We start from the raw sequence: 20299 nt of genomic DNA on the forward strand, positions 1-20299 counted from the left end.
GTGAGAAGGAAAATGACTTCTCAATGTGCTGCTGGTTTTTTCTTTTCATACATCTGGCAAGAAGTGGCCATAACGCCAGCCTAATTAAACTCCAGCAACCGTTCTAGATTTCTGTTGCAATATGATTAGACCATGAGAGGTTTAAAATAGTCTTTCAAGCATTTAGTAGATGATTGCAGCCTTTCAGTAATTAAAGATGATGCCTAAAAGTTAAATTTATTTTATTTATTTATTTAGTGATTTCTTTTTTTATATACCGTGGCACGTTAAAAACATCACCTCGGTTTACAATGAACAATAATCAGCAACAGGCTTTACAATTAAATGAAATTAAGAGGAATCATTATATATACCACATAAAACAAAACTATTAAACCAACGATAATCATATTCTACAGTTGAGGCATGCCTAATAAGGAAGGGAGATCAGAAACAGGTAAAATAAAACTTAGCAGCGAGCAATTCATTAATATGGAGTGTGGATATGTAAATGCAATTATTTTGTACTAAGGTTAATTAAGAGATGGATTAGCTGAGATCTGTCCAGACAAGTAGAAACTTGACAATTTTTGGGAGGTTTTCTTTCTTTCTTTCTTTCTTTATCTATTTATTTATTTATTTATTTATTTAAGAAAGTTATTGAAGACCTTCTTTGAAATAATGTGCTTTCAGTTCTTAGATAAGAAAAAGCCCGAGTCCAGATTATATTTTAATGGAACACATCAGACACTTAAATAAAACCTGTATTGTTCATCCTGTTTTAACTTGTAGAGGGTTGTTTCCTCTATCGCAGTGGTTTTAGAGGTGCGTATGTTACAATACAACTTATATTTGTATACCGCCCTCCTAAAGAGAACTCAGTGGTATATAACAATCAAAATACAATAAAATAGGATATAAAAATATTTTTTTATTTATATTAAAAAAATTTTTTTAATGTTAACAAAATAATGACATAACATACAATAGCCATTGGATAACATCAATTCACTGTCACCAACATATACTAACATCATTTTCCGAATATCCCCCAGTTAAATTCCAATATATGATGTGAGAGAATTAAAGACAATGAAAACATAAATAGCAACTCTTGTATCGTTCGTAATCCAAGGTGATGTGAAGGAATAAAAGCAAATTAAATCAGGCTATACCATTCTTGGCGGCATTCGTTGTGAAACAGCCTTATAGTTTATACCAGCTCAAAAACTGTTCCCATACCGAACATAAGCAACAGCACCTTTCTGTATAGCAGTAAAATATGACCAATAATGTACCTACCCCAGGTGTCAAAGTAATGTCTCCTTTGTGGGGAGACGGTCACTTTTCCGATAGGCCGCCAATTCTTGATGTGCCCCACACAATATATGATTGATTAAAGATTTCAGGTCTCTGGGCCACTCTTCTGAGTGTTGGGATAGGAAAAATATCTCAGATACAAAAGGGAGGCTCAGAGCTGTCACTCCCAGAACAATCTTTGGACAAGACCACCATACATCAGAAAATGTACGCTCCTGATTACACTTTCGCCAACATTGATTTGATTGATCAGGGAAGATCTGATGTAATCTGGTTGGGGTAATGTACCATTGATGCAGAATTTTATAATTGGTCTCGACTACACTGGGTGAAATAGAACTCTTCGCTATAGCTTTATAGGATATAAAAATATTTTTAAAATACACCTAGACAAATCCAACCCCAATTCCTTGCCCACTAAGGACAGGGGTAGAAATAACAATAAAAATGCCTCATTCTTGCACTCCCAATGGAGCAGCCCCTTTTGGTGGTGTCTCGACGTTTGTAGTAGGCCTCTACTTTGTCAGCCCGCCCTAATTACGTCAGCAGGAGAGGGCCGAGCTGCTGTAGGCGGATCAGAAACCAGAAGCACCCTCCAGCTGCAGAGATAAACACCAGAGGCAGGGTTGCAGTCACTGGGGCAGGAGTTTGGAACACCCTTACGCAACAGAGAGCTGGAACAGAGGAAGGTCTACTACCAGTTGATGCTTGTTTTGGTAGGTTTAAGAGTTGAATAGTTTTGGAATAGAGCATCTAACCAATCCTGTGCCTGGTGAATAAGATTTCCTCCATCACTGGAAATAGCTATTAACTAATCTTAAAGAGTAGTATCTCTTTTTACTTCACTGTGGTATTTCTCATGAAATTGCAGTAATTTCAAAAAGTGGTTTATGAAGCAAAAAGAAGATGATATAGGGAGGCTTTTGGACATCTTCACCTCCGGCCCTCATCCTAGTGGGACTAATATCTGCGAGTCCCTGATCCCCGAATAGGGATATTATAATGGTATGAATTTTATGTAAATTATTATAATATTTGAACCACTGAGTTTTTTTTATTGAACTTTTTCTAGGTGAAGGAAAGTGGTTTAGAAATATTGATTACTATCGATTAGATGGTTCTACCACTGCACAGACCAGGAAGAAATGGGCAGAGGAGTTCAATGATGAAACAAACGTAAGGTAGGGTATATGTTAATATTCCTATTTTATTGCCACTTAAGTGACTTGTGTTTTCCCATTTCATCATACATCAAGGATGACTTTGTATGCAAACCAGTGACAGTTTTGATAATAGAAGCACTCTTTGAGAGTTATTGGGGTTTCTGTATATCCTCTGCAAAGCTGGATATTTGTTAATCCTGTATGCCGTAAATAAACTAACCCATATGAAAGAGAGTAACAAGAAGAAAATACACCCTCATTTCTCAAAGGGTATTTTAGCATGGCTCAAGATACAGGATATCATTACAAGAGTTGCTTTTTATTCCATGTGTAATCATCCCTCAAAGCTCTTTTGCACACAGCATCAAATGTTGGTATTAAAGTTTTTGAGTTAAGTAGTTAAGTATTACCTTTTTTAGGAGTTTTCTTTCTTTGCAGTGAAGTTTAAATTCACATTTTTATTGAACCAACATCACAAAAAAAAAAAAGCTTTCAAAACAGCAACAGTCTCTGTCTATATCAGAAACACAGATAGGCCAAGCAATATAGACTGTATAGTTCACTCTTTTTCCTAATTAACTCCCACATTGACCCCCTTAGCCTTTATGTAATCATAAGCAGGAAGTAGCGTCGCCAAAAAACATAGCATGGACAACAAATTGAGTGCACTGATCCTGCCCCAAAAAGATAAGGCTCTCAAACAGGCTTGTAAGGATTGATCGCAAATCATGGTTAGTTTCCACATGAAGATTACTGTCCCCAAACGTTTCTGAGGAGGAGCCCTAGATGGTGCATCCAGCTTTTGCCAAGAAGCAGCGGTTTCACGCCTAGCTGCAATAATAAACTGGGATAACTTAAAATGTGTTCACAGGCGCATAAGCAGGAAATAAAGGAGGCCCTGCCGATTGAGACAGGGGCCTCATAACTGGGCAGGCAGTGCTGCAGCCGGCTCCAGGGACGGAGCATGCGGCCAGTAGGGCCTCCCCTGGCCGATTTGAAACTAAGCCAGGAGCCAATGAGAGAGGGAGAGGCAGCAAGGGCTGGGTTGGGAGTTGGTGGCACATTAGCCGACGGAACACGAGAGAGCAACCCTCCCACCACCCTACAGCACTACAGGGCATGGGTTGTGGGTGGGAATTTGTCACAGCCTTAAACTAGAGCCCTCACTAGGATGCTTTGGGGGAGAGGGAAGGTCTGAGCACCAGAGATTATGCACAGGGGGGAGCTCGTGGGGACGCATGAAGCGGGGTGCTATTAGTCTAATTGGCAGAGTGATGGATCTATGCAGTGGATGGCACAGACCAAGATGGTGGCTGGTCTGGGAGTGGCATAAAGGGGGTGCTTGAGGCGGCAGCACACTGCACGGAGCGGCAGTGGCCATGGCGGCATTTACGGAGGGGGATGCCAGTGGGTGGTACCACCTTCATGGAGCAGAAGGTTGGAGGGTTGCTGCCTCACTGGGATAGCAGCAGCAAACAGGGGGGGTAATAGCACGCGGTCTTTGCCAGTGGGGGATGTAGGTCAGTCTTATAAAAGGTTAATGTTAAGTTTGCATAAAGTATTTCTGTATATTTATGTTTAAGTTCATGCTTGTACAACTGTGGCCGTTTATCTACTCAATAAAGAGCATTATGGACATTGTATTGCATCATTGTTGGTAAGAGGGCAGGGGTGGGATCCCAGGAAGCTACGGCGTGCCCAAGTTATGACAAAAGGAATAATTTAGGATCCCTAGGTAATGTTAACAACTGTATCAATGAAATTAATAACCGTCCCCAAAAAGATTTCACTAGATTGCATTCCCATCATATATGAAAAAAGGTTCCAGGTTCACTACAGAGATGCCAGCAAGAACCATCAACATAGGGACATTAGGGTATATTTTATGCAGTTATTCAGGGGTCATATAGCAACTGTATAATATTTTATAGCCATTTTCCACAAGGTGGGAGGTGAACTTTTCACTGTCCACAGGAAACATCTATCCCACTCCGCCTTATCAAGTTCAGTCTCTAAGCTTCTTTCCCTTTCCGTGATACATTTAGGCTTCCCACATAATTCATGATTAAACAAAGAGTAGAGTTGAGAAATAAGCCCTTTATATTTAGAGGGTCTAGAACAGAAGCCTCAGTTAGAGAAAGGTTTCTCGACATCTCACACTACTTAAATACTTCCGTAGCACTACTCTACGTATACAAACATATGAGAGAGGCCCTCCTCAATAGCACCTACAGTCTAATCAGGGCAAAAGAGACTTTGGGAATTTAATTGGTTAAAAATGCATGAGTCTGTAAGTAGAACAATCAAAGGTTTAGATTTACAAGCAGCCTCAAAAAGGTGGGTTTTTAGATGAGATTTTAACATGAGGTAGCATGATGCACTAGCTCAGGAAGTCTCTTGCAAGCATGCAGTGCAGCCAGGTAGAAAGCATGGAGTCAGGGATTGGCAGTAGAGAAGGACCTAGATGGGAGGGACTTGCCTGCTGAGTGGAGTGCACGAGGATTAGATCTGCAGATAACTATTTGAAATTTAGGAAAGCAATTCAAATCTTAGCTTTTAAACTAGCTTTTACATCTTAGATTAATTTTGTCAGATTCTGTGATGACCTTTTAGGATTTATTGATTTAATTTTTTCAGTTTTGTTATTATTTTCCTTCATATTTGTTTTTGTTCATTTTATTTAATGGATATTTTATGAAGTTTTGATCGTATAAATAGCTTTGATTTTATACTTGAAAAGCAAATAAAAATAATGTTAAGATCTGTATCCAAAACAAAAAAAGGAAGGTGGTAAAATCTGTTGTCAAAAGTAATCCGACCTCCGCTTTAACATAAACAGTTTTAATACACAGTTCAGAGAAGAAACGGTCATTACTTAATTCCAAATTAAAGACACAAGCCGGGTTTCGCCAATGCTGTACTAAGGTGGAAGACGTTTTGCAGATGAACATTTTGTCACTCTTTTTCCACCTTAGTACAGTATTTGTGAAACTCGGGTCATGTCAGGGATTCTCTCTTTAATTTGGAAATAAGTGGTGTATTTACTCTTTGAACTGTGTGTTGATTAAAGCTATTTAATTATGTCCAAGTTGAGGCCTGATTTTTTTTTTTTCCCCCCATGACAGTTGATTTTTTTTTTTTTTACCCTCCTCTCCCATTTTTAGAGCTCTGTTTTATCTCGGTGAGTATAGGTGTAAAACCAAATGGAGCGTTTCCCCAAGGGAGCTTCTCATTGGACGTCTGCTGCTGCTCGTGTACAGACAGTGCTACCAGGATTCAGACTCCATGCCTAACCTTTACAGTGGCTCACATATGCGTCATTTGTAATTTTGAAACTGTTAGCATTAGGTTGTTTTCATGTTGGTTCGTAATGTAACCCCCCCCCCCCCCCTTGTGAGGTATAGTGAATACAGAGGGCACAAAGTTCCCCAGGCTGCTTTTCTATGCCCTGGACCTCCCCTTTTCCCATACACTCATTTATTTATTTATTTAAAATAATTTTGTTTACTGCCTCTCCAAAGATCATGGCGGTTTACAGCATGGAACATACATATATATCATAAAAATCGCATAAAATAGACAAAACACACCTTGCAATACATTACTATGGTGACAGACCATGTGCCCTAATGCACATGAGGCTACAGCAAAATTCTATCTACGAGTGCTCAGTCAGTTGCTTTCACTGAATGCCTGTTGGTATAGCCACATCTTTAGTAAATTTTAAAAAACTTTTGCATCTATTTCTGTTCTCCGTTGTTCTGGCATTTTGTTCCAGATCAGTGGACCTGTTACCAATATAGTACAATTTCTTACTTCAACCAGATGTACTTGTGGAACACTTGGAATAGAAAATAGGCCTCTGTTCACTGAACTTAACATCCAGTGAGGGGGTACATGCCTTGGAAGAGCCCCTGGAGATATCGGGGTCCATCCGGTAGGGGGAGGATTAATCTCTTACGACACTGGTATATAGTCAGGGCTGGATTTAAGATCACAGTGGTGCCCTTTTGAAGCTCTGCTAGCACATGACTTAAAGCAAATAGAAGCAGAATCATCTTTGGCCTGGATGTTTGATGCCTTCAAAATTTGGCACCCTAGGCAGTTGCATATGTTGTCTATCTCTAAATTCAGGTCTGAATACAGTCAAGAAAATCACACTCTCCCCACTCTTCTAGATCACTAGTAAATGGGATTCTCAGGTGGGGAAATATGTCTTCTGGGGATTCAGGTATCAAGGAACCCCAGAGTCTGAGAATGGTGTTCAAAGAAACATTCTCCAACCGGGAGATCTTTCTAATCCAAGGCAGCACCGGGGCTGCCAGACTGGATTTGGGGCTTGGCTACTATTTTATTTATTTATTTAAAATTCTTATATACCGCACGAATAAGGCAGGTATCTGCCCGTCTAGGCTGTTTACAATATTACATTCATGAAATCAGGACATAAAATCATGTCCCTGAAGGTCTCATCTGTATACCTCTCTGTCTGCCTCAGCTCCTCCAGGTCTGCCACTCTAGCCTCCAGAGATCGGACTCGTTCTCTGAGAGCCAGGAGCTCTTTGCATCGCATGCACACGTACAACTTCTGACCAGCGGGTAAAAAATCATACATGTGACACTCAATAAAAAGACTGGAAAGCCCCTTCTTGCTGCTGAACTGCTGCCTTCATCTTAGTATTATTGAGTTCCTAGTTAAGTTTAGGAAACTAAGGGAGCTGGAATTAGAGTATTTTAAATTTATAGGAGTATTTAATAATTAATCAGCTGGTGTCCTACAAGGGGATGATTAAACTTTCAATAAGGGCTGGTACAATAGAATGATTTAGATAAGACACTGATTGATTTTTAATGAGAAAGTGTCTCGTGCCTAAAAATCAAGGGTTGAGTTGGGGTGGGTTGGAGGGAAAGACAGAATTAACTCCCTCTGGCCTGCTTATTATCTCAGACACACACAAACCCTAAAGAATATATATATTCCACTATTTCACCTCTTTCCAAATTTTAAGTCCTAAGATTTCCCAAAGCTATACTTACCAATTCTCTTCAACCACCATTAAGTTGATCTTCACTCAAAGGACTGAAAGAATGGCGCACGCTTCCGGTCCTCTTCTACTGTAAAGGGTGCGGGGCCTCTGAAAGCTGGGGCTGTGGAGTTCAAAGCCTGGATAGCTCGCTGTGACCTCTGGAGTCCTCTCTTGGGGGATGCTGGGAGCAGTATGCAGATGAGTCTTCCAGTCCTCCTCTACTGCAAAGGGTGCGGGGCCTCTGGAAGCTGGGGCTGTGGAGTTCAAAGCCTGGATAGCTCGCTGTGACCTCTGGAGTCCTTTCCTGGGGGATGCTGGGAGCAGTATGCAGATGAGCCTTCTGGAAGAGAAGGCATACAGCTGAGTTCTGAAAGAATTGAATGTAAGGAGGAGTCAGTGTGACCAGCAAACTTTTGTAGTAGCTAAAGCTGTGGAGAGCAGAGAAAGGGCGTGGAGAAGGGGGACAGACAGGTGTCTGAGATAAGGTAGGAAAGAGTTTTGTAGATATTGTGGAGTGTAGGCCAACAAGTAATGGTTTTGAGCTTAGAGCAGAAATTTTCTCCCTCTGCCAGTAGAGGGGAGCTACTTCTTCGTAGTTGCCTCCCCTAATGTGCAGGTCTAGTTTTTTGGTATAAATCATACAGGGTCTTGTAGATCTTCTGAGATCTATGGGACACTGCACAGATCATATCTCAAGACTGTCTAGAGCTGGAGGAAGAGGGTTGGGTGGGAGTGCGGGGAAAGTTGAGACCATGGGATTGAGTTGGGCCTGGAAAACTGATGTTTACTTGACTCGAAAATTTCTGTCTTCATCCCTGGTGAAGAGGAGCAGATGTGTGTGACTAGAGGGGAAGGTGCTAGGTGACTGATCATGCCTAAGGTTTTTGCAGCAAGCAGTAAGGAATCAATAGAAAAAAGTGCCTGAGTGAAGATGGGAAATAGTATCAGAACCTGGAAAGAAAAGAGAACCTCTCCTAGAGGTTTTAGAAAAAAGGCATGGTTAGGCCTCCTTTAAGCTTTAGTACTTCTGATTAGTATCAAGTTATTTTATTTCCCTTTCATTTGAGTGGATCGTTATATATGTACCATGGGGCTTAATTTTATAACTGCTTAAGAACACTGTGTTTGTGTAGCACAATCAAGGGTATAAACCAAAAGGAATAGGATTCAATAAAAATGTTTTGTGGTGTTCTTTTTCTTTACAGGGGCCGTTTGTTTATTATTTCCACTAAGGCAGGATCACTTGGAATTAACCTCGTGGCTGCTAACCGTGTGGTCATCTTTGATGCCTCTTGGAATCCATCCTATGACATTCAGAGTATCTTCAGGGTTTATCGCTTTGGGCAGAATAAGCCAGTCTTTGTGTACAGATTCTTGGCTCAGGTAGCTATCAGTCTGAATTGGATGAGAACCTGCTTTTATCTATATTTTTTGTTGAAGAATATTTTATTCTTAATGTATTCAAGATTTAGAAATCTTCACAATTTGTTTTCTCCTTCTTCCCGACCCACCTGTAATTTGACCATGTATGGAGAATCTGCAGTGTGAGAGTTGAGATTGTCACCATGATAATCAGCCTGGGTCACTCTGTAAGCCTCATAACTAGCAAACTGAGTCTCAGTCATGTTTAAATATTGTTATCTTTGTAGCCTTAGCATGTGACTAAGTAATTACTGGATCCATTCAATGCTGTGAAATTTTGAAAGCTACAACCCCCCAAACAGCCACATGCAATTCCCAAGTTACATCTAGTGTATTACTGGGTTTGAATACAGTATGTCTATTAAACACATGCTGGATGAAGCATGAGACATCTGGGTTCCTGGACACTGTCAGATCATTTCTATCCTTATATGTTAGATCTGTATTTATTTTTTCAACTTATAAAGTACGCGACTCAGAGGACTCAAGACAATGTACGTTTTTTACTACATTTAGTTACGTTGGGTCCTTGTTCAGCTGCTGAGTGGCTAGTTAAGTTAGCCAGATACACCTATCCAACTAGGATATTCAGTGGCGTGGCAGTGCCACTGAATATACCCGGATATCTTAAAGTTAGCCATATAGGTGTATCTGATTAACTTTAGATCAACCGGTTATTTCTGCTCCTCCTGGGAATGCCTATTGCCCGCCCTCGGAAAGCACCCAAATTAACTGGCTATATTCTAGCTCGGATAACTCATTAACTAGCTAGAATTTAGCCTGTTAAGCTATTTAAAACAGCAGATTAGCTATTTAGATGGATAACTTTTCAGTTATCCATCTAAATGGGTTTTAAGTATCTACCCTGTAGTATAAATGACTTTTGACTATCTATCCCCTAGTATAAATGGCTTTTGAGTAAGTACGCCTAGTATAAATGGCAAATTTTAAAGGGGGTCGGACATCAGAAGGCCTGTACCCCCTGAATCCGGCTGTGTGAGAGCGTTTACATTTTCCCAAAGTGGGTGCTCTAGTATGTGCCATGTCTAAGCGGACAACTATCACCGTAGAGGGAGGAGCGGCCTTGAAGGATGTACATGACAGAAGGATTGAGGCTATTCTTATGCAAGCTTTTGAGGCAGCGGCAATGAATTTACAGATTGCCTCCTATTGTGCCCTAGTGGCAAGATCTTGTCTGCTTCTCTCTCAGGAGGTTGATGAGTCTGGAGGGAATTCCAGAGCAGTTATGGAACCTGCTGCTGCCTTTTTAGCAGATGCAGGCTGTGATTTGGTCTGGACCTCAGCCAGAGGAGTGGCTTTGGTGACAGTGGCCAGGCATCAATCCTGGTTGCGAAAATGATCAGCTGACACAGCTTCCAAAGCCAATCTTACCAAAATGCCCTTTAAAGGCTCGCTCTTGTTTGGGAGCGAGTTGGAGAAACAATCCAGAAAGTGGGGTAAGTCTCCAGTGCCTTGGTTGCCGGAGAATAAGAAACAATTACATCACCCCCTTGGGTATGAAGGGTTATTTTCGGGGTTCCAGGAACTTTTGTCCCACAGAGGGTCAACCTTTCAATGGACTCGGCCTTTCGGTAGGTCTCAGTCCTTTCATCCCTGGAAGCCCAAGAGAGGAGCCGGGCTCAGGTGGTGGACCTTCCTGAGCATCCCAATGAAGGTTTGCTGACCCACTTTCCAGAACAGGAAATAGGGGATGCCTCTCTCTGTTTTATCGGAGGTGGGTCGAGATCACGTCAGACCAGTGGGTCTTTGAGGTGATACACGAAAGGTATGTGCTTGAATTTTGCAGTATTCCTCGGGATGTGTTCATGGTGTCCCCTTGCCACTCCCCGCAGAAGAAGCAAGCAGTGGAGTTCACACTTCAAAGGCTCCTCATACTGAGGGCTGTGGTTCTGGTGCCCCCATCTCAAGAAAGTATGGGGTGATATTCCATTTATTTTGTTTGGCTCAAGAAGGGAGGGCTCCTTTCGTCCCATCTTGGATCTTAAGAAGGTTAACCATCACTTGAAGGTGACTCATTTTCGAATGGAAAACTTACACTTTGTAGTAATGGTGGTGCAGTCGGGGGAATTTCTGACCTCCTTGAATCTCTCAGAGGCTTACCTTCATCTTCCCATCCGATGGAACACCAACGCTTTCTACGCTTTGCAGTGTTGGGGCACCATTATTAGTTTTGGGCGCTGCCTTTGGGTCTCATCACCGCTCCCAGAACATTTTCCACCGCTCCCAGAACATTGGTAGTGGTGGCATCGCGAAAAGAATGAATCCTGGTGCACCCGTATTTGGACGACTGGCTGATTTGAGCCAAGTCTTAGGAAGAGAGCTGCCTGTTGACACACAATGTGATCTGGGGGTATCTGGGGGTCCAGTTCGACAAGGGACTGGACAGAGTTTTCCTACCAGAATTTTGGATCCAGAGATTGATATCTCAAGTGTGTCAATTGATGAACACCATATGCCCGTCAGTGTAGTCCTACCTACAGATGCTAGTTTGGCAGCTACCCTGGTAGTGGTGCAGTGGGCAAGGGCGCAGATGTGTCCTCTTCAATGCTCTCTGCTATCTCATTGGAACCCACAGTCTCAGGATTATGCGGTTCGGCTCCACTTGCCGATGGAAATCTGCGCCCGCCTCCTGTTGCGGTTGCAGGAGGATCATCTAAGAAAGGGAGTTCCCTTGTCCTCTCTGGCCTGGTTGGTACTCACTACAGATGCGAGTCTCCACGGTTGGCGTGTTCACTGTCTGGAGTTAACGGCCCAGGGGTGCTCGAATGCCAAAAATTCCCCCGCAACATCAATCACCTGGAAGCCCGGGTGATATGGCTGGCATGCTTGCAGTTCAGCCACAGGCTTCGGAATCAACTGGTTTGCATGATGTCTGACATCACAACGATGATGGCCTATAACAATCGCCATGGAGGAACCAAGAGCCAGCAAGCGTTGCAGGAAATAGACCAGCTGATGGAATGGGCGGAAGGTCATCAGCAGATGATCTCGGCCTATCACATTGCAGGAAAAGACAACGTAAGAGTGGACTTTCTCAGCAGGGGAGAGTATCACATTGCAGGAAAAGACAACGTAAGAGTGGACTTTCTCAGCAGGGGAGAGTGTGGACCCAGGAGAGCGGGTGGTGTTAGCCAAGGTATTTCAGCTGATTGTGGATCGCTGGGCCCTTCCATTCCTAGACCTGCTGGTGACTTCTCGAAATGCGAAGGTTCCTCGCTTCTACAGTCGCAGGAGAGATCTGTGGTCCCTGGGAATAGACGCTCTTGTGCAGGTCTGGCTGGAAGACAGATTGCTTTATGCCTTTCCTCCGTGGCCCTTGCTGGGCAGGATAATTTGCAAGATTGAAGGCACAGGAAGCTAGTACTCCTGGTGATGCTGGACTGGCCCAAGCATCCGTGCTGTGCGGATTTGCAACGACTCCTGTAGAGGCCTCCCTTCACTTTCCACCACACATGGGTCTGCTTCAGCAGGGACTGGTTCTTCATGATGATCCATCTCAATTCTGTGTTATGGTTTGGCCCTTGAAAGGGCTTGCCTATGAAAGCGTGGTTATTCCTCTGCGGTGGTTGCCACTTCCTTGGCTTATGTGTAGGTTTGGAGAGTGTTTGAGGCCTGTTGTGAGAACAGGGTGTTCTTCCTCATTCAGTTAAGATCCCTCTCATTCTGGATTTTTTTTGCAGGATGGATTGAATAAAAACTTGACCCGTAATTCTTTAAAAGGTGCAAGTTGCGGCTTTTCCCTGTTTCAGAGGCCTGATGAGTGGTGTTTCCTTGTCATCTCATCCTGATGTGGCCTGTTTTTTGAAGGGAGTGAAGCACCTTAGGCCTCTCTTGATGTTACTGGTTCCATTGAGGAGTCTTAATTTGGTGCTGGACTTTTTGGAGGGCCCTACATTCCGACCACTGCATACGTTTTCCTTACAGTTATTGACTTTGAAGAATCTGTTCCTGGTGGCTATATGCGCTGCACGTCTGATTTCTGAGCCTGCAGACATTGTCTTGCCAGGAGCCGTTCCTTCAGGTGACTCCAGGGGCATTACAGCTGCATACTGTTACATCCTTCTTGCCCAATGTAGTCTGACTTTCAGTCCATCTCCTTGCCATCCCTGGATAAGGTCAGGGATGCGGATGAGTTTCGCAATTTGTGCTCCTTGGATGTTAAGAGTCTTGTGCGGTATCTGGAGGTCTCTGATTCTTTTTGAAAGACGGATCACCTGTTTGTTCTCCATGATGGGAGTAAGCAGCGCGCTCCAGCTTCATGGGCTACCATAGCTCGTTGGATGAAGGAGCTGGTCACGGCCACATATGTTGATGCAGGAAAGCCATTGCCTACTCAGGATTAGGGCTCATTCCTCTAGGGCTCAGGCAGTGTCATGGGCTAAAGTTAGTCTGTTGTCTCCCATCGATATCTGCCAAGCTGCGACGTGTTCCTCACAGACTTTTTCCAGGTTTTATCGACTAGATATGCAGGTCCATGAGGTCCCAGGCTTTGCAAGTGTGGTGTTGACTGGACTGCAGGCAGCCTCCCACCTTGTTGGGGAGTAGCTTTGGTACAACCCATTGGTCCTGAGTCCATCTATCTACATGCTAGGAAATGGAGAAATTACTTACCTGATGATTTCGTTTTCCTTAGTGTAGACAGATGGACTAAGGTTCCTGCCCTCAGCTGCCATATGAGTGTGACAATAGTCTTCCTGTAGGCCTTTGGGTCCCAAGGGAGGGATTACTGGTAAGTGTTCATCCAGTCTCTAGCTTGGGGAACCTTGAATCTTATGTGAGTTCAGTGTTTATGGTTGGTTGAGTACAGTTCTGGTTACCTGTTTTTAATCAAGTGTTTTACTAGTCTGTTCACAGTTGCTTGTGAAGAGAATGTTGGCAGGCTGGGGTCACTGCAGGGCTGTATATACTGTGACGTCAGCTTGCTCAATCTCCATCTGCTGGCAGGGGAGCATAAACCCACTGGTCCTGAGTCCATCTGACTACACTAAGGAAAACTAAATTATCAGGAAAGTAATTTCTCCAATAGGTAATCCTGCCTCTCTTAATGTTTGAGAAAGCAGTTACACTATTGCCTTCTCAGAGGGATTAGAATTTAGCAGATCCCCAAGGGCGGCCTTACCCATGATAGTCAAAACATTTATATGGACATTAGATCAAAATAAATCGGATTATGCTTGCGACATATGCAGTATTTAAGTAATAGATTAACTTTTGTTTCTTTCCTCTTTCCTTTTGTGTTGTATTATATATTTCCTGCTAAATGTTTGAGGCGCTATGAAAATGTCTGTAGTGTCTGTCATCTGCTTATCTGCCCACTATGCACAGACTTTATTTTTCACTTTGACAGGGAACAATGGAGGAAAAGATCTATGATCGCCAAGTAGCCAAGCAGTCGCTGTCCTTCCGGGTGATTGATCAGCAGCAGATCGAGCGGCATTTTACAATGAATGAACTGACAGAACTCTACACATTCGAGCCAGATCTGTTGGATGATCCCAATTCAGAAAAGAAGAAAAAGAGGGACACACCGGTGCTTCCAAAGGTGAGTCAGTTAATTGCATTCTCACAGAGGTGTGTTGAATTACAGAACTGAGATAGTCTTCCTTCATACAGATATTGCCCCGTTTTAGTCTGGGAAGACAAAAGAGCAGAGTGAAGGGTGCAGATGAATTGGTTGACATCAAGTAATAGAGGATGACTTCAGTTCTGAAGGCCTTTGCAAAATTCCCTCATGAGAGTCCTCAGGAGATTAAAGAAGCATGGGATAGGAGGCAGTGTCCTATTGTAGATTGCAAACTGACTGAAAGATATGAAACATAGAGCAGGACTGAATGGTCAGTTTTCTCCATGGAGGAAGGTAGAGTGTCCCAGGGATCTGTATTGGTGCCAGTGCTTTTTCATATATTCATAAATGATTTGGAAAAGGGAAAGAGTGAGGTGATGAAATTTGCAGATGATGCAAATTATTCCAAGTTGTTAAATCACAAGCAGATTATGAGAAATTGCAAGAAGGCTTTACAATACAGGGCATCCAAATGGCAGAGGAAATCTGATGTAGACAAGTGCAAAGTAATGCACATAAAGAAAAATAACCCAAACTCTAGTTACATGATGTTAGGTTCCACTATCAGGTAAAGGATCTAGGCGTCCTTATGGACAGTACATTGACATTTTTGACTCAGTGTGCAGCGGCAGTCAAAAAAGAAAACAATTAGGAATAGTTAGGAAAGGAATAAAGAATATCATAATACTTCTATGTCACTGCATGGTGTGATTGCACCTAGAAAACTGTGTATAGTTCTAATCACCATATCTCAAAAAAGAGAACATAAGAACGTGCCATGCTGGGTCAGACCAAGGGTCCATCAAGCCCAGCATCCTGTTTCCAACAGAGGCCAAACCAGGCCACAAGAACCTGGCAATTACCCAAAAACTAAGGAGATCCCATGCTACTGATGCAATTAATAGCAGTGACTATTCCCTAAGTAAACTTGATTAATAGCCATTAATGGACTTCTCTTCCAAGAACTTATCCAAACCTTTTTTTAACCCAGCTACACTAACTGCACTAACCACATCCTCTGGCAACAAATTCCAGAGCTTAATTGTGCATTGAGTGAAAAAGAATTTTCTCCGATTAGTCTTAAATGTGCTACTTGCTAACTTCATGGAATGCCCCCTGGTCCTTCTATTATCTGAAAGTGTAAATAACCGATTCACATCTACTCGTTCTAGACCTCTCATGAACTAGAAAAGGTAGAGAAGGGCAACCAAAACAATAAAGGGGATGGAATGGCTCCCCTGTAAGGAAAGGTTGAAGAGGTTGGGGCTCTTCAGCTTGGAGAAGAGATGGTTGCGGAGAGAGATAACTGAGATCTATAAAATCATGAGTGGAGTGAAACAGGTAAATGTGAATCTGTTTACTAAACAGCACATCTAAAACAAATTGGAGAAAATTGTTTTTCACTCAGTGCACAATTAAGCTCTGGAATTCATTGCCAGAGCTTCTGGTAAAGGCAACATAGCTGGATTTAAAAAAAAGGTTTGGACAAGTTCTTGGAGGAAAAGTGCATAAACCATTAACAAGGTAGACCTGAGAAAAGCCACTGCTTATCCCTGGGGTAAGCAGCATGTAATCTGTCTACCCCTTGTGACCCTGCCAGGTACTTGTGACCTGGATTGGCCACTGTTGGAAACAGGATGCTGGGCTTGATGGACCTTTGGTCTGACCCCATATGACGGTTCCTATGTCATACAAAATGCGAATATTTACTGTGTTGAGAAATTTTTTCTCAGATTGTGCAAATGTGAATAATTCCAACCACTTAAATGTTCTGTTGGTTTGTTGGTAATGTGATCCCTACTAAATTATGCGATTACATGAACCTAGAAGAAAAAAATTCCACCTGTTGATTGGATTCCTCTTTCTGACACTGAAGAAGGCTTCACAGGACAACTGCGCTGCTGCTTTAGCTGCCAGCACAAAATGGATGCTCCTAATAGCCCGCAGGGTTGCATTTCTGAGTAAAACGTCTGCTGCAGTCTGTCGGAGCTGGGGGGAGGGCAGACGGATTCCTGGGATTCACAGTATGGCGTTCCTCTTCAGTTCACATGTAGAATTGGTCTGTATTGGTAACATGAGCGTGCATGAATCTTTTCAGGCAGCACCAGCATTGGTGGTAATTTTGAAACCTGGGAAAAGGCTACTGATTGGCTGGCTTTGTCTCTAGTCTAAGTGCATCGTTTGCTTGATTTGTCTTGCTGCATAAAATAACTCCGCCCTGTTTACAAGTTTTCTCTATTTTAAATGAACAAATAAAAGAACTTTTACCATAAAAAAAAATTCTTCCTGTTAGAACAAAAGAAACAAATATTAGTCTGACCTGATTTATTCCCCTGGGATCTGTGCATCTCTTAAACTATGACTGCTAGCCATACCATTGAACAGAGCAGCCATGGTCATAATCTTAACAGTTCCTCAGCCTCTGTCTATAGATTAATATCTTACATCACTGTTTAGCTTCTTTATTTTTAAATAGCAATAAAAAGTTCACTAGCTAGTCTTTAGGCTGTATCTCTAAGCACAAAGGAAGACGAGAATCTGGGGGCAATTGTATCAGATCATCTTAAGGGGCAAAACAGGTGGATGAAGCCAGAAAGATGCTTGACTGCCTAGGGAGAGGAATGGGCAGCAGAAAACGGAGTGCGATATTACCCCTGTATAGGTCCCTGGTGAGACCTCACATGGGATACTGAGTAAAGTCCTGGAGACCGCACCTGTAGAAGGATAGAAACAGGATGGAGCCGGTCCAGAGGGAGGCTACTAAAATGGTCAGCGGTCTTTGATCTAAACTATATGAGGATAGACTTAAAGATCCAAACATGTATCCCCTAGAGGAAAGGCGAGATGGGGGCGATACGATAGAGACATTCAAATATCTCAGAGGTTTCCGTGCATAGGAGGTGAGCCTTTTCCAGCGGAAAGAACGAGAGCTTATGAGACGAGGGAGAAAGTGGGTAGATTCAGGAGTAATCTTAGGAAATATTTCTTGAGAGGGTGCTGGTGCGCGGAACCGCCTTCAGTGGAAGTGGTGGATACAAGAAAGGTATCTGAATTCAAGAAAGCAAGGGAAATAAGTGCAGGGAATTTTTAAGGAAGTGATGGGAATTATAATGCTAAATTAATTGGTCAGATGGGTAAACCAGATGAGCCGTACGGCCTTTTTGTGCCATCATATTTGTTTGTTCTAATTATATTGCTCACAAACGTTTCTTTGTGGAAATCTGAGTGTAGTCCTCTTTTCTGCTAAAATTGAATAATATAAAGTCACTTCTGGTTTCAGTCCATTAAATCCCAGCAGTAGCACCGCAGTCTCGTCATAGTAATGAAATTTTGAGATGCAGGTCAGAATAAGCTCAACTTTACTTGCAGGGTATCCCCAAAAGAAAACAGAAATGAAATTCACATAAACTTAAATAAAATCTGTAGGTGTTGTAAGAAACCCGGCAGAGTGAAGCATTGTCAGCTATGAGAGAGAGAGAGAGAGACTCACTTCTTTTGCGTAAGTGTGAAGAGAACGCCCCTGTGGATGTACAGTAAAGCTTTTTCACGCGCCAGGGTAGATACATTCAGTGACTTGCGTGTCTGCATCGCGTGTCCTCTGTTAGAATACCTTGTGTCCCGAGGTCACGCTGTGAATTCTGCAGCATATACCCTTCTGAAATAGAAAAGTGCTGCTGTGTGTGTTAACGCAGCCTAACCCTCGTCTGGGGATGAAAGCAGCAAAGCGCTCTGCAGTTTCTTTTCAGTAACGATTTGGCATCTGTGATTTCTGGCAAACCAGGACGCTGTGCGTTCCCTCACAAAGTAATGGCAGCTCTGTTACGATCCTGTAAAGATGGCTTTTCGGGAGCTGTGTGACTTCCCTGCCCTTTATGATTGGATGTTCTGCGATAGTTTGCATGTGTATGATGCCCGGCCAGCTCAGGGGACACGTGAAGACTGGCTCATATCATGAGACCGTCTTTGTGTTTTTGGCATGTGCAGAGATTTATTCGGCATTGAACGATTCCAACTTATTTCAAGGTGAGGACTCTCTTGCTGCCTGACATTTTATTGCATTGCCTTTAAAAATTCTACAAACGTGGGACAAAATATTTCCTAGAAAGCAGTGCTGCTGATATAACTGATACTCTTCATATTCAGGCAGTTCAGCGCTGAATACAAAGTTTAAGTCCCAGTCTGCAACAATTCAGATAATGGGCTGCTCATCAGTTTACCCAACTGTAAATGAGTGCAAAGGGTAATAACAGAAACTGCAAACGCTTCTTCCAGTAATGCACCAAATCCCTGCGCTTGTCTCTGCAGTTCCAGGGGCTCTTACTTATGACAGACGCTAAAAAAACCCCTAAGAACAATTGCTGAAGAAAGAGTCAGTTCTGATCTATCACCACTGCATCATCTGCTAAACTAAGGCAAATCCCATTTAGTGTTTTTTACTTCCTAGACTCTCTTTTTTGGGGAAGTTGCTTGTGCAGGTAAGCACTGGATAACATTTGCTGTTACGAGTTTTCTTCAAGAGAGCCTGAATTTTCTGAAGTTTCTAGTTATGTCATCATAGTATGGGTAATAGCCTTCCTACTTTTTGAGGGGGATCTAAATGACTGATCAAGTTGTCATAGTGTCCTCGTGAATCAAAGAAATGTAACTTACAGTATCTGGGGCCCTAATTCTAAAACGCTTTGTTATGTAGTTCAGTGATCTTTTGTGTAAAAAAAAAAAAAAAAAAAAAAGACCTTTGTCCCATCCAATCTGCTTCGAGCAATGAAATATCATTGATTGGTAATATGAACTATTTCTGTAGCTAACAAATGTTTGTAATCACCAAGGACTAGATGTAATCAGCATTTCTCCCCTGCATACAAAATGTGAAAACATCTTTAGTGCATCGGATCCTGTATGAGTTTATTTATCAGGTTTTATATACCGTCATTCGGCTTCAACATAAAGCCATCATAATGGTTTACAAACACGGGAAGGTTACAAACACATTAAAATGAAGGATGACAATGAGAGACATCTGATTGCTAAGTTTTTAACTAGACCTAGCACTACGGACTGCACTAAGGGGTGCACAAAGAGTTTATGAGTTTATTTATCTGTATTTATAACCCACCAAGGCCCTAGGCAGCAACAAAACTACCTACTTAATCAGGAAAAAGAAAGCAATTATTCTAGGAGAAGAACAGATCACAGATGTAACTGATGGGGGCATCTTACAGCCCCGTGTGCTAAATACTTTAGTCAGAGGTCCAGAATGCTCGGGCAAGGCTTGCAGCCCAGTCCACCTTGATTGGGTTTGGTTCTGTACTGAAGGATCAGGCTGTCTAGAAAAGGAGGAAGGGCTGCCATGCTACTTAATATCCAGAGCCCATATTGAAACTCTTTGAATAGGATTTAATAATGTAAACAAGCCCTGGCCCCCCCAGTTCATGGAGATAGATTTGGCTTGGACCACCTAGGGGAGCGCCTGCAGCTGTGGGACAGGATTTAGGGATTTTTAGTCCCGTCCAGAGCCTCTAATGGCAGTGCCATGTAAGAAACACTTTCAGCCAGTGCGCCTGAACTCCGCTTATCGGAGGATGGTTCTTGCTGTATTGCCATGGAAAATACGTATGCAAACTTCTTCAGGGGTAAGGTCATTGGGCTAGAGATTGAGGATATTTTTATGCCGGCCCTTTGCTGCTGTTTGTTCGTCGGAAGCATCTCAGGCTGATGCAGAGAGATTCATTCAGCCCAGCGCCCGGTTTTTCCAGCCATATTGTGACCGTTAACCTTACTGCTGATGCAGCAAGGAGTTTTACGAT

At 42.6% G+C, this 20299-nt stretch overlaps 1 protein-coding gene across 4 annotated transcripts in view; it reads left to right on the forward strand.

Moving 5' to 3' along the window:
• The window catches only part of ATRX (ATRX chromatin remodeler), a 327972-nt gene that overhangs the window by 272287 nt on the left and 35386 nt on the right, over positions 1-20299 (forward strand). For all 4 annotated transcript variants that reach the window (XM_029607651.1, XM_029607652.1, XM_029607653.1 and 1 more), the window contains 3 exons: positions 2372-2480; positions 8695-8872; positions 14280-14474. In XM_029607651.1, the coding sequence (XP_029463511.1) occupies positions 2372-2480; positions 8695-8872; positions 14280-14474 (482 nt within the window). The remainder of the gene's footprint in view (positions 1-2371; positions 2481-8694; positions 8873-14279; positions 14475-20299) is intronic.

This window comes from Rhinatrema bivittatum, chromosome 6, assembly GCF_901001135.1.
Source record: "Rhinatrema bivittatum chromosome 6, aRhiBiv1.1, whole genome shotgun sequence".
Lineage (NCBI taxonomy): Eukaryota > Metazoa > Chordata > Amphibia > Gymnophiona > Rhinatrematidae > Rhinatrema > Rhinatrema bivittatum.